This window comes from Pseudochaenichthys georgianus, chromosome 10, assembly GCF_902827115.2.
Source record: "Pseudochaenichthys georgianus chromosome 10, fPseGeo1.2, whole genome shotgun sequence".
In the NCBI taxonomy this organism is placed as follows: domain Eukaryota; kingdom Metazoa; phylum Chordata; class Actinopteri; order Perciformes; family Channichthyidae; genus Pseudochaenichthys; species Pseudochaenichthys georgianus.
Window position 1 is genome coordinate 17,404,093 of NC_047512.1, and position 23,744 is coordinate 17,427,836.

The 23,744-nt window shown below is 40.2% G+C and overlaps 2 protein-coding genes across 2 annotated transcripts; both read right to left on the bottom strand.

Annotated features, from left to right (window-relative positions):
* Positions 1-2,246: 2,246 nt before the first annotated feature.
* rom1b (retinal outer segment membrane protein 1b) lies at positions 2,247-6,872 on the bottom strand. Its single transcript, XM_034092211.1, has 5 exons — positions 6,723-6,872; positions 5,371-5,613; positions 4,672-4,859; positions 3,929-4,175; positions 2,247-2,498 (listed from the first exon to the last, which is right to left on the bottom strand). The coding sequence occupies exons 1-5, from the start codon at positions 6,870-6,872 to the stop codon at positions 2,247-2,249; spliced, it is 1,080 nt and encodes a 359-aa protein (XP_033948102.1).
* A 2,879-nt stretch (positions 6,873-9,751) lies between these two features.
* Positions 9,752-19,285, bottom strand: LOC117453518 (serine/arginine repetitive matrix protein 2). The gene is made up of 6 exons (XM_034092340.2): positions 16,311-19,285; positions 14,296-14,324; positions 13,417-13,545; positions 12,240-12,306; positions 12,004-12,111; positions 9,752-11,361 (listed from the first exon to the last, which is right to left on the bottom strand). Exons 1-6 carry the CDS (start codon positions 17,940-17,942, stop codon positions 10,756-10,758), a joined length of 2,571 nt encoding a protein of 856 aa, XP_033948231.1. The 5' UTR covers positions 17,943-19,285; the 3' UTR covers positions 9,752-10,755.
* Positions 19,286-23,744: the final 4,459 nt, after the last annotated feature.

Here is a 23,744-nt window from a genome sequence, read left to right on the forward strand (position 1 = left end):
ATATACAATGTTATAAATATATTGTGACTTGACATTTTATTGCATTACTGGTCATTGTCAAAGGCGGATTTCTGAACAGTTTCCACACACTCCTCCTGTTTAATTCTCCTCTCACTGCCTCTTGAAATCATGACCTTTTCTACGCGATAAATGATAAATGACGTACCCATTGCGCCAACGCACTTTCCATGAATTCTTCTATTATCTCCATAATGTTTGAGTCCATTGTTGTGTTTCGAGAGCCGTGAGCCTACAGAGGATAGCTAATTAAAAAAAAAACGATCAACAATGAGTATAAAATTGATGAGATAGAAAGACAATCCATCTTGCGTCAAGTGAAGTAGTTTGACATTTCTGCGGCCCTTCCCCTCCCTCGCTTCTCTTCCTCTCTGACTGTGTGACAGTTTCATTGCAAAACCACAACGGAATTTTCAAAACGCACATGTTGCTTTTTTTTTTACGACATCCTTACACGCCCTCCACACACCGGCTAACACACAGAGATATGTTTAAATACACAATATGACTAAAGCATACAACAACTACTAACCTGCATTGTGTGCAAATAGATACTTTTTGATTTGGACGCTGTGGAGAGTTGGGCCTATGTCCTGTTGTGCGATTTAAACACCATGACAACAAGCCTTATTGTTTATCCAATACATAAAACTTGAATGAATGTCATTTAGGCCTATATGTACACACGGCTTAATGGAAACGGTTTCTCCTCAATAATTCCGTGGTTTACAGGTGAAAATGACTTGGGCTTTGTACGATGTCATTATCTTGAAGCTGTAGTGTTGCCAATGTCAAATACAGATTTAAGCATTGTGCAATAGCGAGCTCTGGTGGTCTGAAATAAAAGTTCCTAATTTTTAAAAATGGTGCATGACATCATTATTTCCATAACAATATCTCTGGGGGGAAGTGTAACCAAGCAGCCCTACTTTTATTTAGGTGCTGCACATCCTGTACAGCGAACACTATTTTAGGAAATGATGTATTTCTCTGCAGCAAAGTATGTCATTTTGCGAAGAGTTATTTTAGCTGTGTGATATCTAACCAGGTAGTTTATAGATGTATATCATGTTTGTGGTATGTGTACACAATAGAAGTTATCTTTTACTTAATTACTGGGAATCTTAAATTAGTATTCTGACTTTGAAAACATGTTTGTGTATTCATTGAATATATGAATTATATTCTATTTTCAATTTGCAAATGTACTATATGCTTTTGGTCATCTTAAAAAAACAGTAGGTAACCTTGTATCTCTCATTTTGCTTCTGGGATATTTATAATATCATAATTAAAGTTATATTTCTGAAAGACATGACCAAGCCTGAAGCCACACTTTCATCCTCACTTCTTAATCTGCTAGTTATGAATAAAACATTCAGAGACCTTACTCTGTGATATGATTTTATTTAAGAAGAATGAGCAAACATTGGATGGCAATGGCAGACCACAATGATTCCTAATTTGCTAATAAAAAGCATTTAAAAACTGTTTTGCTTTATAAAATGTCTTCCAACATGTTGTATCAGTGTGTCGTTCCTGTCCCTGTATGACAGTGTGTTCATGTGTGCTGCTGTGTGTGCAGATCTCGCTTGTGCAGCAGTTCTTGGATTAACCACACCGGGATTATCAGATTGATGAGCTGCCAGAATAGACAAGATGACAGTTTATAGTGCACCACACTCACTAACGCATATACAGACAAACACACTTACACACACTTAATCCAACTCTCCTTGCTGAACTCAGATAACCCATACTCACTTTCGGAAGCCGACACAAAGCAGTTAAAAACTTCTACCTTTAATATATAATTAATGTCCCATTTTAATAGGTTCCTAAGCCTTTCATTGCAGTTAAGTAGTTAGCAGTCGAAACTTGTTAGATATATCTGTGAACTCTACATCCACTTAAACTGATTGCATCCTCTTCTAGGTACAATTTAAAGAACTATACATCTCCTGAACAGATTATTCATTGGCTTCACATTCATGAGTCCTGCAGAGGAGATGTTCGTTTCTGTGCAGCGCCTGATAACACTCTCTTTTTGTTGTCTTTTTTTGGCCTTGTTTGAGGGAGTTGCTACTGCTGCAATGGTGGTGTGTAAATCAAGCCTAACGTGTCAAAACCCCACAGGTGTTGTAACCACCATCTGCCAACTCACACATCCAAGAAACCTCAAACACATCCCTTCCTCCTCAGCTCATATTTAAAAACAAAAATCCCCTCTAACTGGCAGGAGTTGGGGACGCCTCTTTCTCCGCTTTCTCTAAGTCTGCATCCTCAGATGACCCTTCGCTGGCGATGGGGTCAACCAGCCAAAACTGTAGCATGATGAGAGCTTTGACTTTGAGGTCCTCCATGGTTTCCTTAACACCTTTCTCCAGGAGGAAACCATCACTCTCGCCCTCTGGGTCCTCCAGAGCCATGATTCCTTCCACCGCAGTCTGCAGGTACCGCATGCCCAGAATCACTGACATCTGGAGAGAAAGAAACAATAAAAAAAATGTAATTTGCCCCCTAATGAAATGGTCAAATGGTTTTATAGTATCACATAAACTGAGGTCCTTAGAACCAACATGGTCATTTCAATTTCTGTTTGGCTGCATGATTGCCAGCATGAAGATGATGTAGTGTAAACTTGAATCTGTATTAAACAATATTCAAACTTGTTTTGAATAATGAATTAGTCTGACCTATTTGGCAGAGAAAAATGGGGTCTTTTAAATTGTTCTCATTTCAAATGTATATTATATTACAGGGCTGATAATCCATTAGCGTTTTAAGGTTAAATGTTAATGCTAAATCAAGAGTACTCTATCTGGTAGAAAGTGAAACATATGGTCCAACAAGCCTTCCCTGCTCACGCTCATACAATACCTTACAGTAAACAAAGTTGGTTCACATTCCCAAAGCTTTGACAGTAAACACTTCTGTGGACCAAATAAAGCAAAAATAAATATGATGTCCTGTACAACATCCTCAAGGATCCACACCACCCGGGTAACGAGCACTTTGTACGGCTGCGCTCAGGCAGGCGCTTCCGTACCATGTCTTCCCGGACAAACAGACTCAAGTTCAGTTTTTCCCCCGGCGCCATATGTGCACTAAACGCTGCTAATATTTAAATTATATAAGCCTTCCGTGCAATACGAGGGGAATCGTGCAATTTAATTTATTATTTATTTATGTACATATTCCATATCATGTCTTTTTTAAGTCCCATTTATTGTTTTTATTGTTTTTATAGTGTCTTGTTGTTTTTATATTGTCTTGTTGTTGCGTGTTGGCACCTTGAGTTTATTGTAATTTCGTTGTACCTGTACAATGACAAAATTAAAGATCTATCTATCTATCGATCTATCTATCTATACTAAGTGTTAGCTCATTCTTCTTCTTCCCTCTTTGTTTGATCTCAGGGCTACATGTTTCAAATAAGTTTTAGTTTTGTTCTTGGAAATTATTATCAGACATTATCTACAGCTCCGGTTGAGGCCTCACTGGCGAGGTTGTGTGTAATGATGCAAACCATGTTGTCCTGTTCCAGCCCGAGGCCCTGTTTGTTATTTTAAAGAGAATGTGCCGTCAATACTGTCACTTGGCCAAGAACATGTTTGATTAGAAAACAGAAATCAATGTGTCAGTGAGGCCTGTGTGTGTGTGTGTGTGTGTGTGTGTGTGTGTGTGTGTGTGTGTGTGTGTGTGTGTGTGTGTGTGTGTGTGTGTGTGTGTGTGTGTGTGTGTGTGTGTGTGTGTGTGTGTGTGTGTGTGTGTGTGTGTGTGTGTGTGTGTGTGTGTGTGTGTGTGTGTGTGTGTGAGCAAACATTAACATCACAGTCCTGTGTCTTGAATACAATTATCTGTCTCAATTCTTTGAAGAATAAATGAGGTGCATCATCATGTTTCCCACCTGTATCAGGATGACTGACAGCACACCTGGACCGGTTGAGTTCATTAGCTCCATGTAGTAGTCGGTCAGAGCCTGCCTGCAGCCACGGCTGTACAGGTTGAGTTCTTCGGATTGGTACTCGTAGTTGAAGTGGGCGTTGTTGTCCGTCAGGGTGTAGCGCAGGCAGGGGCGAGGGGAGGAGGGGTTACAGCAGCTGAACGGAACGCCATCCAACAGGTAACGGCCGTCCACGTTACTCCGGATACGACTGAAGACAGAGGAGGGAGGCACAGTGAGGAAACAGATTAGAAAACAACATAAATACGAGAAGACGAATACATGAAGAAAGATAGTTAAAGGCCTGACTTTCAGCTCAATGCACACTTCACATTAGGGAGGAATGAGCAGTGCAGGCATCATCATGCCATAACCTTTCTGTTGACTCATTCCTTTTCACTTACTTCATCTTTGACCAACCTTCCTCCGCTTGCTTCATGGCAAACCCTTTCATCCATTTATGTCATTCTCTCCAAAAGTAAAGGCCAGCTCTATTTTTAATGCATTCTACCTGCACACCATTTCCGTTGTCCCCCATCCCCTCTGTAACAGAATGTTTGACCTTTTGGATGTGAAGTCTACTAATCCTTCATTCATCTAAATGTATTCTTTCTTTCATGATTATCACTCATCCTTCAAGTTTGTTTTTCTTTCATCCTCTTGCCTCCCTGCATCTCATAACTTTCTGCTCCCTGTGATTCACTCACTCCTTGACGTCCTTGGAGGTGAAGTTCAGGTATCTGCTGCTGACCCACTGAACTTCAAACCAGTCCTTGAAGTTGTTGTTTCCACAACAGCGAAACTCCATCTGCAGACGATCAATGGTTTCTTTCTGGTAACAACGGCCCGGCACGTCTGTGTCCTTGTAGAAGCGAATGCCATTCCTCAGGCCCACCTGACAGCGGAGAGATTGTATCGAGAAAAAAGAGGGAGCTTTATCTGAGAGGTTTTTTACGCCACTGTATTTCAGACATGTTGTTTTCTTTTCTATACACTTATGATATGTTCAGTCAAATATGAAACCTACTACTACTACTATTTAAATACTTAATTGACAACCTCCAAAGATTTTAAACCTCATTTTGAGTTGATGGATCAATGCAAGAGTGATGGCTTTTGCATTCACCGTTATACAATATGGTTAATGTTTTCTCAAATATTGATATATTTCGTTTGTAAGATTTTGTTTCCTTTTCTTTTATTATCTACATCTATCTTTTAAATTCGTATCTGCCATTATTGCTCACTTTGCATGGATGTGAGAAAACCTTTTTTCTGCAGCTGAAACTCTTTCATCTTTCAGCCACAGCAGCTGAGGTTGAAACCAGTTGTGGGACTTTCCAACAAGTGCATGCTGACACCCACTCTCCCCATTGACCTGTCCCCCTCCATTCATAGTGACCCACCTTCAGGGACTCCTCCAGGCGTCCCTGCAGGGCGAAGCTGAGCACCACGACAGAGATCAGCAGGCAACAGAGCACTGCAGCTACAGGAAACCAACCCAGCAGGAGAACTTTCCAACGAGGGAAGCGGGTTGCATCTAATGAGTCTTGACACACACAACTGGCAACCCAGTTGGTGCCGATGGAGGCCAGGCCCACTATAATGAGGATGTTGGGCACCACGTGGATCTCTGTGTTGTCCATCACCTCAAGAAAGAAGAGCACAGTTAGAGATAATTACATACAAGAACAGCAGCCAACTGCAGATCACGTATTAATTTCCTCCACACACTTTAGCAGGTAATAATCCTGCATTCAATTAGCCTTATCTATTCTGAAAAGATGACCTTGGCACCCAAGAGATTCAATTAGGTGCTAATATACTGGATCGAAGGCTACTATGTCAATATGATGACACATTTTGATTAATTACCCTGGCTACAGCAAAAGTCAATTATAGACGGAGTTTATCATTGGCTGAGCTTTTAGGGGCCTGTCAGCGATAAATCACCTTTGCCCCATTGTTGTTTTTAAATTACCATTAAGTTACTCAGGCCAATACTGACACTATTCAACACAATCAGTATGTAACATCTATCCTGCAATATGTGAGTTACAGATGAAAACTGTGATTTTGCATGCAGAATACTCTACACACAATCTGTCTAAACGTTATATTTGTCTCACATACATAAAAAGGGTTAAGCTCTTGTGAATCATTCTGTAAGATTCTTTCTGACATTATTGCTCTCATCTAAGCCATGTCGACAATAACTCAATAACATTTGCTACACAACTAACTGGTTGTGTGTTCATTGTTTGTTTCCTTTGCAACCTACAGGATGTCAATGCAGGCAACCTATCCAAATCAATTTGGTCAATCTAGCCCGGTGACCAACAGGTCGAAGACATGACCTTCACCTACGGGTCCGTTAACTAACTTCAATACACATTCTACTACTACTACTCCATTGACTTTGGAAACACATATTTTTCATAACAGCTTTTTAACACCCAACGTGCTCACAACTTAACATGCATGAGTGTGCATGAGTGTCACTGTTTGAATGTTTACACAAGTAGTGTGTGTGCTGCGTGTTTGTATTGTGGATTAAACTCTAGAGCTAAGTTTAAATAAATGTCACTGATAAGCGGCAGCACAGCAGACTCAGTAAACAACCAAAAGGTCTGAAAATATAAACATATATTTGTATAACTTTGAATAAATTCATGCATATAGTTTTTAAACTTGGCTTTCTTGTTTTTAAATTAACATTGGATTATTTGTGTGGATATGAGTATATTGCCCTCTCTACCTCGTCTCTGCGTAGAAGCTCCATCTTAAGATAAACACCCAGACAAAAGATGATGGCCCCCCATATCACCGCCGTCCAGGACAGCAGCCACAGACCCTGGGCAAGATGCACCCGCCGCTGCTGGGTGAACTTTATCTTCAACAGCACCATAGCTCACTACCATGCAATAATCAACACAAAGACAGGAGAGAAAAGTAGGGAGTTCCTGCAATGATGGTCAAAAGATGAGTATCATACAGAAGAGAACAGCTGCATGAAGAGTCAAATCAAACAGTGGAGGTCGTTTTCTATGTTGAAGAAACACAGCGGTCAATGCAGGTCTGTCTTCATTATTTGGTGAGTTATTATAAGGTTGAGCTCATCTTAGTTGTTCCTGGATTAGCAGGTAAATCCCTAAAATGGTAAAGGGCACAATCAACCTTGGAAGATAATCCAAAAGTTTTTCTTCGGATGCTGAAATTGTCCCAAAAGATGATATATAATCAAAATCAGGTCAACTAAAAAGAAAAGGGATATAATTGTCAAATAATGAAAGATAGAATGAGTTATTCCTTTTTCCAGAGATGAAAAATTTTCCTGCGTAGCTTTCACATTGCTGAGGTTCCCCTTCAAGCTGATTTCTTCTTCTTGACTTGATGTTGCTTTTGATGGCGCCCCTCAAGGACCCCCTAAACTGCTGTTCCCATGACTGGAGGACACAGAAACTGGCCAAAGTTGAGAGTTTGGAGCCATAATCCCCCTAACGGAGTCTCTTGAATCCTATTAAAGTCCAGGGGCCAATAGGAAAACAGGTCAGTGTCTGATCAGCAAACTTGTCCTGATAGACACAAAGTATGGGAGGGACTGTTGTTACCTGAATCCCTTCCGCACAAGCTGGATGCCTGCCTCAGGGACAGAATGGATATTATAGCTGAGGCTAAATGGAGGAAATATAATGAAATCTGGGAGTGTGGGAAAATGAGAATCAAATCTAAGTCACTGTGAGCATTACTGAATGTTTTGTATTGTGTAATGAGGTAAATGTATGCAGTAAGAACAGAGGGATTAATTCAAACGGGCCCAAAAGTCCCAGGTTTGACATCAAACACTGGATAATGTTCAGTGTGGGAAGAAGTACTCAGATCATTTACCTAAAGGGATAGTGCACCATCAAATCATGAACACATATCTTTCCTCCTGTAGTGTTATTTATCAATCTAGATTGTTTTGGTGTGAATTGCAGTGTTGGAGTTATTGGTCAGAGATGTCTGCCTTCCCTCTGATATGAACAAACAAGATGTTGCTCGGTTTGTGGTACTCAGAGGGCAAACATATACATTTGAATCCACAGACTGTGTTGTGAGCAGTTTCATGTATTCTCCTATTAACACCCAACTGAATATAACTTGATGACTAAATTACGAGAAAGCTCACATATACATGTGATATATATATATATATATGATTCATTTATTGACTGAAAATAACTGAATATTGATATGCTGTCAGGGATTTTGTGGAGGATGTTAGCAGAGGCTCGTTCATAAAGTTTAAGTAAGACCATTTGGAGGAGACCTGCATGTGCTTAGATGCATGTGAGTGCAATAGAGGGAGGATGGTGGAGCTGGATCAATAGGATTAAGCTGTTATTAAAAAGTATTTATGACAGCCTGAGTCACAGCAGCTAGTCAGGATGAAGCCAGTTTTGTATTCCCAACTATAACAACCAAACACGGAAACTATGTATATTAACTATGAAATATTACTCCTATGATGTATGACAAGAACAAGAGAACAAGAAATGATGAAGAAAGAACAGACGTCTGTAGTCTGACTAATGTATTAATTTAAGATTAGGCATTTTTATTGGTAGAACAGCCATAAGGATACATGGAAATAATACAGTGGTGTAGACTATATCTATAACTGTATAATACATAGGGTTACATTTACACTGATGAGGGATAGGGCCTATAAATTAACATAACACCAACGTGTTGCTGCTGCACTTTTTCACTTTTGTTCTGCCCACTAGATCAGCTTTAAACATCTAACCCACATGAATGCACTAATTAAGGGCTTATACATTTATGTATCATATATACAAACTCAAAAAAAGATTTAGACATTTTATACTAATTTAAATTGTCACATAAATCAGTAAATAATGTTATACAATTATCTTCATATCAGCTCACCTGCATTTGTGTATCTGACCTCTACATGCGTTACTTATCACTGCCTACAAAAGTTATTTCTTAACAAATATCCAGTATATCTCCCTGGTTGAACAATTATTGCTTAAAATACAAATTACACTTTTTATAATGGTACAACAGGCTTTTTTAAAGAATGACTATAGACTAAGGCTGCGGCCCCACGAGGACGAAAACGGCTAAACGCATAGGATTAACGCAAACGCAATCGCAAACGGCTTCCGTCCACATGCAATAATTATCCGGATAGTGTCTGCCCACACGAGACCGCTCCGTTTAGCTCCAACCGCTGGAGAAGCTGCAGTACATATGCAGGAGCCTCTACGTGGCGCTGTAACTTCCTCCACAAAAGCAGCGAAGAAGCATGGTTGTCATGGTTGCCCTTCTGTTTATTCTCCGCGGTGGGGGCCGAGGGAACCGGGCAGAGTTTTTCGCCAGTCAGCGTGTATTAAAGTTGAAATCCTCCGGACAAAATTATAAAAGTGCCGGTCAAAGGTCTTCTTTGTTATTTATTGAGCTTTAAAACAAATGAATAACGACTCTATATAATATAATGATAAAATACACGGAGCCTCTCTTTTTCCTCCCTCTCTTCGGACTGCGCCAGTGTCTGTCTCATGCAGCAGCTCATCCAGTAATCAGTGACCCGGCCGACTGTAAAAATAAACATATTTATAACTAGTTTAGGGAGTTTGAGAGGTAATTAAAATAGCTAAGGGTGATGATCTGACTTGAAGTGTGTGTTTTGCTGCAGAGGGAGGAGCTGCAGGTGAGCAGAGCTGCGTGTCTCCGTCCTGTCAGATTAGACTTCACTCGCGAGAGAAAGATAAATAATCTGAATTCAGGGTGCAGTTTACTTTGACGCGGGGGTGAGCAGCAGAGGTGGGGAGAGGCGGGGCTATTGCCTCATCATTATTGCTGTAGATGTTGCACAAACAACTGTAGCATGGTCAATAGCGTCCGGAGCACGATAGCAACTCTGCGATCCGCCATTGTTGTTGTTGTTGGTGGCGAAACACTTCAGCACTGGCGCGGGGTAAGCGGAGGTGAGCAGAAGAGGTGGGGAGAGGCGGGGCTATTGCGCAATCACTATCAGTGATCTGAAAATGTCCGTATAGGGCGCACACACGGAGCTGTTTGACCCCCCAGAGAGTGGCGTATGCATTTCTATCCACCTTGGGACCCGTTGTCGTTTCCTCAGTCGTTTAGTGCCATATTCGGTCGTCCTCGTGTGGCCGAACGGTCTATATGACACTAAACAGTAACGCAAACGACCGAATTCGTCCTCGTGGGGCCGCAGCCTAAGTATATTTTGATACTCAACAGGGACACTGAAGACAACATTTGATTGACATCTTCTTTGTTCAATTAAGGGAAATTAGAGGACAAGAGAATATGGGAGTACACAGTAAATGCATTATTTAAATCATTTAAGTGGAAGTATATTCATAAAGAATACTTTGAAAAAGTTTCTCATTAGTGTATTTATCTACTCTACTACTGCACGTTCACATATTTTAACTACATTTTAGCATTTAAAGTAGTCAGTTGTTTTTCACTGTGGACTACACGTTTTTTTTCTTAACTATTTTTTTGCATCCAATAATGTTGTACTTCAAATGTTGGCGCTTCAGCATCGTGCAAAGACTTTCCTTATTATTCCTCTGGTTTATAAAACCCATCAAAGTATCCCTAAAACGTACATATACAAGCCAAAAATAACAGATTTCTGGTATTTTTGGGTCTTGATAAATGACATCTAATAACAATGACTTACATATTTCAATGCAATAACACAATCATATACATTGGTCCTGCCCTGTTGTTGGAAGGCATTTTCATTCAGCCCCTTTGCCTCTTTGTTCCCCTCCTCCCGCCTCCTTATGGGGCTGCAGCTGCTGCAGGAAGTCATCCAGGATCTGCTGGGCTGACACGGCGGTCACATCCACAACGTCCTGCTCCAAACGCGTTCCTTCGCGTTCCTTCGCAGCCCAGCTGTCCCCACCCACATGGGCCGGCTGGAGGTTGGGAGGGGTGTCAGTGTGGTTGGTGCCCAAAGCAAGCTGCTGTTGGCTATTGGGATATTGAGGCTGTGGCCTAGCAGCATAACTGGCAGCCATTTTTTTATAGATAGCAGTGCTGATATCAGCTACAGAGAAAGGTGGGCTGTGCCGGGACTCGTGCTGAGCAGAAACACTGCTTTCAGTTCCTGTTGTTGCCCCCGCCTGTTTAAATGGTATGAAGGCTGTAACCCTCTTTGGAGCTGCCTCTGATTTCGTCAACCAATCATTGACTGCCTCCTCCACTTTAGGCGTGTGTGATTGGCACCCTGCCTGCAGGGAGGCGACAGGTTGGCTGATCGGAGCAGAAGTGGCCAGGAGCTTCTGTATGGCATCGGCTGAACCAAAGTGCTTCTCCAATAAATCCTTTATCAAGCACGGCACCTGAGAAACACAAACACAACTCTGTCAGAACTGAGTCAATGCAAAAAACTAAGTATAACACTTTGTAAATCTGTGAGAGTTTTCTATAAAGGTTTCCTAATCTCTACCTCATTGGTTTTGAAACGAGTGTTTCCCAATGGAGACATTCAGATGTGTTACTTACATGAGTAGATTTTCTTGCACACATTAGACTAGTGTTTGTGAATGTAAGGCCCTCTCTAGACTTCCCCTGCCCTGTTTGTGTGTTTAGCAACACATGCATGTTAACCAATATACTAACATTTTGAGGTAGGCAGGCTACTTAACTTTTCAGTCTATAATTTCTATTCCATCAATGAAGAGGATCATGAGCAAAACTGTGATCAGGACATCCCAATTTTTTACTCTATAGAGTAAATAGAGTCTCTATTTCCGGGACCCCATGACTCCCCCCTAGGTATGTGCCCTGAAGGCATAGAAGTTCTCAGATTTGTCATAAAAACGTATAATACTGAAGTGTTCAAAAAATATATGTTACAAGTAAAAGTCCGGCTTTACTATTTTATTTTTATTATTTTTTTGCATGGGCTGATCAAGCCAATTTATGCATGTAGTAAAAAGTTGTGGTGTTAACATGTGTCCAGTAGGCGGCACTGTGCTCACATTGATGTTCTCCAGGCCTGCGATGGTCCTGTGGGCATCCTCTAACTCTGAGCTCAGCTGTGACACTTGGGTCTGCAGGTACTTCCTCTCACTGGTCAGGCTCTCCGACTGCACACACACCAGGGCATTGAGTCAGGTTTACACGAAAGTATCTCTTCATTGTCAGTGCAGTGAAATAGGTGCAGATACGCTTTTATCGTTTTCCCCCAATCTTATTTTCATGCAAGTGTTCTCACCGCTATATGCAGGTGTTCCCCCAGCAGGTTGTTGGCCTGCTTGGTCCCAGTGTGGGTATCTAAAAGGCTGCAAGACGAATAGAAAGAAAAAGAAAGACAACCATTACAAATACCTATTTTCAGTATTATTAATACACTCACCACTTTATCACCAGGTCATTTCAAGTCTTTTGCTAGTATGTCACACCTTCAGCTGTAGCAAAATGTGGCCGCAGATTACATTTGGATATCACTTTCTAATTTTACATTAACTTGCTTTCCATCCTTGACTCAGCCTACGTTGTGGACTGACTCCTTCAACATTTGCCAGTCTCTGTTCTGTTTTACTGTGTAGAGCAAGTCAGTCAACCACTTGTTGTTTAGCAACATATGTAAACTGACTTGACTCTTATTTGAAGCTAGAGACAGTTGTTTTTCAGGCCAAGTGGCCACCACAGGTTCTTCTGCAAACAAGCAGCAGCTGACGCCAAACTGGATCTCAGTGTGAGGGGACCATTCACTCCAGCTGCTCCTGTCTACTGAGGAATGTGTGGTGTGTGCATGTTGCGCCGCGGTGGCAGTTTGGTGATAGATACAGGCTTGACAGGGCTCGGGTAGTAGCAACAAGACTCTCACTGGTGAGTGCGAAGGGACATGACATATGCCCAGAGTCCCACTGTCTCTGTGGGCTGTGGAAGATATGTCACTGCAGAACCACAACACTTGCTGATATGCACAGGGGAGAACGTATGTTCCATGGATCAATGAATCTATAAAAACTGTTATGTAAAGCCACAGGTTGTGATTGATTTTTGCTCAATATGTTTGCACCATTTTCAGAAATAAGGTCCCATGGGGCGGAAGTAGATGGGCGTGACTTCGCCACTCTATGCAGCACACATGTGAAATGTAATAGATCAACTCTTCAAAGTTTTTGTTTGTTATGCATTCTTTAATTTAAGACGTGTCTTAAATTAAAGAAGACAAGTTGCAACTGTAATTATATTTCATTATGTGTTAACTACTGTTTCATCTTTGTTCCTAATTGTGGTTTGGCACATACATTTTATGCCAAAAAAAGCCTCTTGAATTGAATTGAGATGTTGTAGTTATTTGTGCATCGAAATCATAGGGTATAATATAAACACTGTAAATTCCATCATGCACGTTGATTTGTGTTCTGTTTATGATCCAAAACCTTTTATATTTTTCCTTGACGTGAGCAAGCTCGTCTCTGGTCCTCTGCAGCTCTGCCTCCAGGCTCTCAATGCAAACCACAGTCTGCACCAAGTTCTGGTGAAGATCGGAATTCTCCTCCTGCAGCGCCCTGAACACAAATGAAGGATGCATGACTTTTGTAATTTGGTCTATTCATTATGCATGTTCATAAAGTATTACTTCATTTTGAACTAGCATATCATATTTATAAAAAAGTCTTAGGCAAAATTCTATGTATACCTCATTTAAAAGGGAGTGGCCTCTCAAACAATCTACAATGATGCCTGTTTCAGAGGTTGTATGCCAGCTAGCACCATTTAGCTTTAAAGCTACAGAGACCTTTTATTCAGCACGTTAGCATGTTTTAAAGTAAAAAAATATTATTAATATCAATCCTAATAATAACAAAAACTCAAAAAAATCAATCTGTGTCGACTTTACAAACTACACAATTATATGAGAGGAACAGTCTAGAATTACATCAATGGACATTAACATTTTGTTTTAAAAATATGGGGGTGATAAATACTATTTTTGGAACCAACACAGTTTAAATGTTAAATGTCTTTTTTTATTTGGAGCTTTATTACAATGTCTAAACTCTCTTTAGTTTATCTGTCATAAATTCCTTTTTCTAACAACGTAGTGATGATTATATAAACCAGTTGTATAACTGCCCCTCCTCTTTCCCTTTAAAACAGGAGTGAAGGGAGAGAGGATGTTCATTAGTGTGATCAATAACCACTGACCCATCACAGGATCGACACAGAGAGAACACCATGAGACTGATAGAAAATGTTTAAAAAGTTGCACTCAAATATACAGTGAGTAGACAGGAAGTATAATAACACACACTTACTGGAGATGGCCGGCATCACATAGTGTGTCCTGGAAAAATAATGAAAGGTTGACAAAAAAGTAAATAATACTCGGTACAGGGGAGTTACTTTAAATACAGTGTAAACAGGAAGTGCAATGCCTAAGTATTTGGACAGTCTTGTTTTGCTAATTTAAATCAAAATTACATTTCCTTTGTCAAAACTCTAAAACTTGTGGCTCTTGATTGTAGATTAAAGAGTCAAATGGGCTATAAGTTACTCAGTGTTTCACCCAATATGAATGTGAACACTCCCAACGCACCCTTGCTTAAAGCCAGAACTTCATAGTCATAGTTTCATTTGAATTCCTTTTTGCTGGAGTAGAGCCAAAACAATGAAAAACATTTCACTTTCCAAATACAACATGCACTCATATTCAGGCATTAACTTTGGAAGAAAGCTATTTAGAGGGAAATGGGCAAAAAATAACAAATCAGCTGATTCCCTAATTCTAAAGAGAAAATCAAGCAACCCTAGCAGTTTGGGAATATTTTCCAGGTTTAGTCTTAGGTGAGAAAAACATAGATATAGAGAACAATAAGTGGCAACTGTTTATTTTATACATTACAGGAGCTGGAGTCTGGCCTATGCAGGCCGTTTTTTAACAGCAGGACACACCCTGGATGGGCAACCAGTCCATTACTGAGGACGTGACAGAATAAACTATTGAGTTATCGCAGAACTGTGCCAGGAAATGTACTCTCGTTGGAATCGATTAGTTCTTAGCCACTCTCTATGTGTGTGGTTATGTATACGTGTGCATTCACTGAAACATAACCTGATAAGACAAACTCAAATCCTATACAGGGACCACACGGAAAAAGACAATGTTATCTAATGTTGTTTGTGTGTTTGTCAGTACCAAAGACTGACAGCCTGAGCAGATTCTTACATAAGAGCAAAGTGAGACTCACTCTCATATTGTACATTGTGCTGGCAGCTAGTGTGAGGGAGATTTGTCTCAGTGGAAAGACAACATCATTGGTATTTATATATTGTACTTTACTGTATGGTGTTTTGATATTGGCCAGGGCTCTCTTCTAAAAGTGATTTTAGCTCTTAATGTGGCATCCTGGTAAAATAAGGGTGAACAGTTGATCCACAGAACATACAGTAGCTCAGGCCCAACATGGTAAACATTTACACTATTTAAATAAATGGTAACTCAGGTAGTTTCAAATGGAGTTTTCCCTAAAAACACAGGACTAGTATCTGGTGCATTGCTGAAGAATGACTCAGCTTTCAGTGCGCAGTGTTTGACACGTCCCACACAGCCTGTGACTCAGCTACCGCCTGTGCAAGAGAGGAGCAACACTGCATTCATTACATTCATCCTGTTCTGTCTACTCAGAGATATCCTCGCCTCATTGCAGTAAAAGGCTTTCAGAAGCTTTGTCATTGACACCTTTCCAATGTTAACTTAAATGATTCATCTTTCTATTTAAGGAGTCTGACTCAAATGTCACTTATAATGATGTATCTCCACTGTGCTCCTCAAAATTGTCAAATGGCAGCAGATACAGAGGCTTAATCAAACTTGTCTATATAAACATGTATACATGTTAACAATGTTTCCAATTATAATGTTACATAACAGGTTTTTATCATGGTTTGTATTCATCAAACCTGCCCTTTAAAAGTGGTGAATGTCAGTAGATAGGCGTATTTGTTAAAGAATGAAACTGTATAAAAAATATAATGAACACATAGTCTATGCATATAGAAATGTTTAACTATCTAAATTGTTTAAATAAAGCCTAAAAACAAAATAAAATGTCACTAACCTTAATGGCCCACAATCTTTCAATGTTGTGTTTATCATTACAAGCACAAGAAATGTATATCAACTTACTGAACACATGATGTTATGAACCAAAACATTCAAGTTTCCTGACTTTCTAAACTGATTCCAAGTATGTGCGCTGTCAAAAAGTTATCTTGTGTTATATTTTTGTACCCTATCAAAATAGCAAAAATGTGACGGAAATAAACTCACCCTGCGTGGAAGTGGTGGCCCCACATGCTGCTGTGGCTGGTGTCGCCCACTCAGCTCTGAGCTGTGGCTGGTAGCAGTGGAGGCCGTGTCTCTGCCCCTGGGAGAATCCGATTTTGAGGATGAAGACTCAGATCCATGAGCTGGCCCCACACCCTGGCTGACGAGCCCTCTGTGCCCAAGGCCGGGATGAGGCTGGTGCTGGGGGTACTGTTGGGTAGATTGACCGTGGGAGGTGGTGGGCTGCTGTTTGCGATGCTGGTGATATTTGGGCTGGATGGATTCAGGGCTGGTGCTGGTGCCATCCGTGAGCTGAGGCCCACATCGACCATATCTGTCCCCTGACACAGAGCCCCCAGTGGGTGAGGGCCTCCTCTCTTTACGGCTGCTCTCATGGTGAGAGTTTTGGCTTGGAGACCGGGGGTAAGGATGAGGCGGTGGGCTGCCATGGGGGTCCCTATCCCCATATGAGATCAGTTTTTCAGGATTGGAGCAGTCCGAAAGTTTCCGAGAGCTGCTGCGAGGGGCCTTCTCCGGCCTGTTGTTGTGCTGTTTCTGCTCCCTCACCTCCCCTAAACTCCCCCTGTGCTTCTTGGGTGGGAGCTGTGGCTTGACTGGTCCAGGTGATTGCGGTGGTGGGGCATGCGTCTTCACGGTAGCTTTATCCTTGTTCACACCCAGGATATTGAGAGCCGACGGGCTTATGACCTGTTTTGTAATCTCATCTAGAAAAGCTGAGAATTGCAACTTTTCCTGCACAAAAGTTGACCTGGCCTGCACCACTTTCCTTTTCCCTTTCTGCCCAATGGGTTGTTTCGTAACTCTTGGTGACAGCACCTCCATCGACTTGGCCTTGCGGATGTCAGTATGGGGCTCCTTGTTTTTGAGGATGCCTTTGCTTGGTAGCTGACTGGAGGACACAGCTCTCTTAGGTCCCCTGGGGACCCCGAGCAGAAATTCCTCCTCGTTGACAGCCAGGCTTCGGTTCAAACTAACGGCCTTATGCAGAGGTCCATAGTTATTATGTGGTACCCTGGATTGCTCTCCTTCGAGATCACTTTCATTACCCTGCAGCAGGCCTTCTTCACTTCTGCTGTGACCCCGATCAAGACAAGGAAAACCACGGTTTACACTTTTTTGTGCACTCCCATGTGTCTCACTACAAACACTGCTGTTATTTCTGTGTTTGATGGTGGCAAAGACAATGGGCTCACTGCCGTCGTCCTCCCGGAAACCTCTGCGCACTTCTGAGATGTTGGAGCAGGACAGGGAGTGCTGTGGCTGCTCAGGATGACGAAGAGAGAATGGATCGTATGCATTTTCCTCTGTGTACCATGAGGAAAAAGAGGAGGAGGAAGAGGAAGAAGAAAGGGAAGAGGAGGAGGCCCTAGAGGGAGTTACAGGTGTTTCGTTGTTGTACAGTATCTCATCCACTTCGCTGTGTTGAAACTGCCGGTTTGGATGATGATGGTGGGAGTTATGAGGAGGATTGTCATGAAGATAGCGACCATGTTGATGGTGATAATGGTGCCCGTGGCTTTCATCCGTGTTTCTGTCTGTGTCGTCAATGTTTGCGTACCTGCGACACAAGGACACAGGGATTAGAGACAAAGCAGGATTATTTATAAAACACATTTCAGCCACAATGCAATTCTAAGATCTTTACACACAACACTAAGACACTCGAAAGAAACACACCACATAAGGTCATTTTAGGTTAAAGAAGAAATACATTTAAACAATTTAAAATACAATAATTAAAATGTACTGTTTGGTGCAAGACAGGAAATAGTCATGTTTGATTTTAAAAAGGCAACGGCGTAGAGATGTCTTCAGCCTTGTTTTGAAAGAGTTAAGAGGTGCAGTCGACCTGTCGTTTTCTGTGAGTTTATTCCAGATATATGGCGCATAAAACTGAATGCTGCTTCTCGGTGTTTAGTTTTTACTCCATGTCCCAGACGACCTGAAAGGTGTGGATGGTTCTTAATAGATGATCATACATGTATATTTTGCTCCTAAACCATTCAGTGCCAATCATTTCTCTGCATAAATCATCATGACCTATGAAAATAACCCGCCTATCTGTATTATGAGGTTGCACACTTTTAACTTTTGCCAGAATCTATATAATGGATTCCAAAATGTGGCTTTTGCTCTATAAAGGCAAACTTCAGGGTGTTTGTAATTGTATTTCCAAAAAGTCTTCCATTAGATAAATATAAATCTTACCTGTGTGACTGCGGGTCGTGGTGATGGGGGAGATGGTGGTGGTGGTGATGCCTCCGTGGCTTGATCTCGCCAGGGCCAGAGGGGATGTGAACAGGCTTAAAAAACGTATCCATGTCCTGTCTCTTCTTATATGTTGTCACTGACAGTGATCCTTGTTGGCAATCAGCTGTTTCTTCTTGCTTTAAAGAAAAATATTTTTGTCAATGAAGTTACAACTTTTGTCAGCTGCAGAGATCATCCCTCCAGACCAGACAACAATCCAATGTTGTTTCCAATCATAAGAATAGGTAGAGCACGCGTTCACTGCACATTGTGAAAAATAAATAATGTGCTTAACTTGCTAGCTCAGTAATCAGCAGTATCCAGCTGCCAGATTGTTTGTATGAATAAGGTCGTCTCCCTCAGCGGCTGAATGCAGAATAATGAAAATCCAGCTTGTGAGCAGGAATGTATGAAATGCTGGATGGTGGCTTGATTTTGCATCACGCCTGATGTAACAGCTGGGCGCTCATTGAACCAGCTGAAAGGGCGAGACCTTGTCCTCATACAGGAGACAATCGATCGGGCCCTCGCACAGGATCCATAACGGTTAATCGACCCCACTGATATAACTTGCAAGTTATGCAAGTGTTGTTTGCACAAATTTCATTTCATTTCAATCTTTATTTCGAGATTAAAAAAACTAATAAAAAATGTGAAAAACAGAATACCGTATTAGAATACAGTATTTATCATTATTCATAATAATATTTATATATTCAACAAAAATATTCATAATTATATTTATATATTCAACAAAAGTATTCATATTAATATGTATATATATTCAACAAAAATATTCATAATAATAATAAATCATATGTGTCCGAAAGGGAGCAGGAGGAATTATAATTCCCACCCCATACTTACTGCTGATCAATGATTATCCTTTAAATCATTTCTGCAAGTTATTCCTACTTACATATTTACATTTATACATACATTTACAATAATTTCTCATCTTAAATCACCTTTCTTCATTCTTATAGTTTTCCCAAAAAGTGTTTCTGTACATCCTTTTAAACTGAATTATATTTGTGCTTTGTTTTAACTCCTGCTCCAAACCATTCCATAAAATCACCCCACAGATTGTCATGCACATACTTCTCAGAGTTGTTCTGACCTTGAGTTGTTTAAAATGTAGATTTGCTCTCAAATTATACCCACCCTCTCTGTCTATGAACAATGTTTGTAATTTCCTAGGAAGTAGGTTATTCCTTGCTCTGTACATGATTTGTGCAGTTTTAAATTTAACCAGATAGGGAAACTTCAGTGTGTGTGACTTCAAGAATAATGAATTAGTGTGTTTAAGATATCCAACATTATTGATTATTCTTATAGCCCTTTTTTGTAATGTGCATAACGGCTGTAGGTTGGTTTTGTAAGTGTTTCCCCAAATCTCCACACAGTAACTCAGATATGGCAATATGAGTGTATTATACAGACTATATAATGATTTGTAGTCCAAAATGTGTCTTGCTTTCCCCAATATTGCGATAGTCTTAGCCAGTTTTGCTTTTACATGAGTGATATGAGGTTTCCAGCTGATTTTGTGGTCTAAAACCACACCAAGTGTTGTTTGCATATACTCTTTCTATGTTTATGTTGTCTAGGATTAATTGCACCTGTGGATTTGTTTTATGTTTACCAAATAGCATAATCTTTGTTTTGCTTATATTTAAGGAATATTTGTTCTTATCAAACCAATGTTTTACTTTAACCATTTCTGCTGTTATTACCTCCATTAGCTGTTTCAAATTGTCACCAGAACAAAAAATATTAGTATCATCTGCAAATAAAATAATTTTCAATATATTTGATACTCTGCAAATATCGTTGATGTATATGATGAACAGCTTTGGACCCAACACAGACCCCTGAGGTACTCCACAAGTTATGTTCATGTCTTCTGATTTATGTTCACCTCCCCTCTGATGCCATACCTTTCCAGTTTTGTCAGTAAAATGTTGTGATCTATGGTGTCAAATACTTTTTGTAGGTCTATAAATATTCCCACTGCTTGTTTTGTATTGTCCATGCAGTTTGCTATTTCCTAACTTAATTCCATTAGTGCCACATAATATGTTTGTGCTGTCTCGCTCTTCAACATTCATAACTATATCCTGTAACCGTTAACTTTGCTTCCCAACTTTGAACAAAATCATTAAATACCTTATGCATATTGTAAAAAAACGCCTTGATTTGCAAGTAGGCCTATACCACAAAAATGTCTTGATGAGCCTTGATTAGATCAGAGGCCTTAGTATCACATGAAAGGAAACATCTCTTTTGCTAATGTGTGACTATCACCTGTCTAATAAACATTAAAAATATCAACTTGTTGAGGTAGGGAGGGGTTGAAACCTTTACAGTCTATGGTTGAAACTCATAAAGAGGAAAACCACTCCCGGCCGTTGCTGATCAATGACAGTGTCATTATGACAGTAAGCGCTCTTTCCCACCTTTTGAATTTAAACTGAGCTATTCCGAAATGTGTAATGAGGATATGCCCTGTGACTATAAAAAGGTTGGCGGACAGCACTGGACACTCTCCCAAGGCAACTTCTGATTATGAGATCTGTTTTACCATTTTGCTTAAAAAAAGAATGAAGAGTGTTGACTATTTCAGTCAACATTCTATGCACATAACTGAATGTTTACAACATGTATTATTTAAGAATTTTAGTTCTGTTTAGTAAATTAAATAAATAATGTTGTTACTAAAAATGCCAGTGTCAATAACAAAGAGTTATCACTTAAATAGTAACATGAAGGAGGTTGCCCAGACATGTCCAGGATAAACTAGTTGACAACCAGATCAGCAGAGGAAAACACATAGGAAGGTTTCAGGCATTGGGAGCATGAATGCATGGCTTTCACTGCACCATCTACTGGTGAACAAAAGTACCTCACATGTTGGCCTTTCAGCACTGGTAATTTTCCACCTCATCACATGAACAAACTTCCACTAGATGTTTCTGGATATTTCTAGTCATATCACGTACACCTTGCAGCCCCAAAGCTGTAGGCCAACTATTGAATCGCTAGTATATAGCTTGGAAGCAAATTAGAGCCATGATACACACAATAGAGGCTTGTAAATACAGGTCTCCAAAATACCAAATCATATTTGAAAAACAAAATACAGCCAGCCAGCACCAGTAGCTTTAACAGCAACTGCCAAATCTAGCAAAAAACAACAACAAACGTGATTGAACATAGGCCATCCAAGTTAGAGAAGATGAGTTAGCTGTTTTCTATTGTTTGTCGATCAAATGGCGTATCATTGCAGTAAAGGGGAATAAGATCCGGCAACTCTAGCACATTCTAGTTTGATCCGGTTTGGTCGGACCGCATTACACACAAGTAAAAACTCATCCGCACAGCAGCTCCTGTGACGTCAGCTATTGGATGTCGTGGTGCAAGGCTGAACATTTCCCTTTTTAATGTAAATAACTTATCTGTTTGCGTTCAACATATGTCCAACATTCTGAAGTCAATTGACAACATCAACACAAACTTACTCAGTGTCTGTATTGAAGAAGTTTGAATATGAACACATCTTTTGGCAATAATACTATGTTCAACAGTGCCCCATATTCCCACACTAATGCATCTTCTTAAAAACGTTCTCTTTCAGCTTGAATCGAACGCCACACTTTATTTTTGTACGTTTTGTTCCTGTTAAAGTGGGACTACTTTTTTCACCGGATGAATACCACATCTTGTCGTATCCGGATCACCCAAACAGTATAAATACCGCTGGTGACGCCATTTCATCTCAGACTGCATTGAAACGAATCCGGCGTGGTTTGAGGCGTTACAGGTTAAACCGTTCTTTTTATTTCCTTTTATTACTTTGCGATTCAATCGTTAGCTTTGAAGATGTGTAGATTTATTCTACCTCACATTATATTCGTGTTTTCTTTCAAAGTTTTGTGTTTTCAGGGAAGCGTAAGTCCCTGTCTAAACGCTTAACCTCAATATGAAGGATATGTTGTGCCTTCTATTGTCTTTTTATACTAAACTTTTTGTGATCAAGCTTTATGTTTGATTGATACGCTTCAGTTGGCAAATGTCACTGAAAAATCTGCCTTAATCAGATATCTAAGTTTAACTTTTTTCGAAACTACTTAATGTTAGCTCGTAGCTAACGGCAGGGCAAGTGGGCCAAAAATAGACTCGTGTTTAATGCCAACGTTAAGACGTTACTCTTAAAACGTTCGGTCTGTTAGCCTGCCAGTGGTTAGCGTAACGTTTATATTATATGACGGTACAGTTAAACGCAAAGTTTAGAAAAATGAATCGTAAACAAAGTTGTGCTTCTAACAGCAGTTGGCTCAAGATGGGGGCCGTGACGTAGCAGCCTGTAACGGTTGGCTATTGGTCGATTTGAATAACTTGTTGTGACGCATCTAGACAGAGATGGAAAGGGCGTGGTCAGCTTCCAGTCAAGCTTTTTCTGCAAAGCTACACAGAGTTGGTGAAGGAATTTTGTTTTGAAGGCTATTATCTTACAGCTGATGGTATAAAAAGCCGTGACTAAATGACCTACTGTTGTGCGCTATTAGCTGATGTTACTCGACAAGAAAGTGCTTACAGCAAGATAACAAGGGTAGATGAAGACGCAGACGTTGTTATAAAGTAATGTTTAAAAACGGATGCAAGACTGAAGTAAAAAAAAAAAAGTGACTTCAACCTGAAAAGATTAACCAAGAGATAAGTTAAACGTGCAAATTATTTGCGGATATTCTCTATTCTTACACTGAAACAAGCCAAAAGAGGAGAACATTAATGAAGATTGGGTCAGATAAGTCAAATCTAATGATCTTATTAATCAAAATAAGGAAACTAAAACTAAAGAAGCTTTTAAGACGATCATATTTTTTTTGGGTAAATTAATCAAAACCTTCGATGATGATCTATGCCATGATTAGGGAACGCATTGATATGCAATCCTTTTTTTTTTAATGCTGCAGTATCTTAGTCATTGCGCTTTTCGTTTTTAAAGACGTTCATCTCTTTATGTTTCAAGCTAATTCCTTTGGCCAAAGAAATGCACAAACTGCAGTTTTAAGGCAATTCGTAAGGAATCAATGCTTTTATTACAAGCTGTTTCTCAGTGAATAAGAGGCATAGAGGATGATATGTATTTTTTCCCATCATTTA

What these genes read in the sequence shown, in the direction of transcription:
- rom1b (XM_034092211.1), bottom strand. Translation starts at nt 6,872, where the DNA reads ATGGTGCTGTTGAAGATAAAGTTCACCCAGCAGCGGCGGGTGCATCTT. An exon ending in ACCTCCAAGGACGTCAAGGA is followed by an intron (nt 4,176 to 4,671) that starts GTGAGTGAATCA and finishes CTCTGTCTTCAG; the next exon opens with TCGTATCCGGAGTAACGTGG. An exon ending in TGTCAGTCATCCTGATACAG is followed by an intron (nt 2,499 to 3,928) that starts GTGGGAAACATG and finishes CTTTCTCTCCAG; the next exon opens with ATGTCAGTGATTCTGGGCAT.
- LOC117453518 (XM_034092340.2), bottom strand. Translation starts at nt 17,942, where the DNA reads ATGTGTTTTATAAATAATCCTGCTTTGTCTCTAATCCCTGTGTCCTTG. An exon ending in GGGAACACCTGCATATAGCG is followed by an intron (nt 12,112 to 12,239) that starts GTGAGAACACTT and finishes GTGTGTGTGCAG; the next exon opens with TCGGAGAGCCTGACCAGTGA. An exon ending in CAGGCCTGGAGAACATCAAT is followed by an intron (nt 11,362 to 12,003) that starts GTGAGCACAGTG and finishes TGTGTTTCTCAG; the next exon opens with GTGCCGTGCTTGATAAAGGA.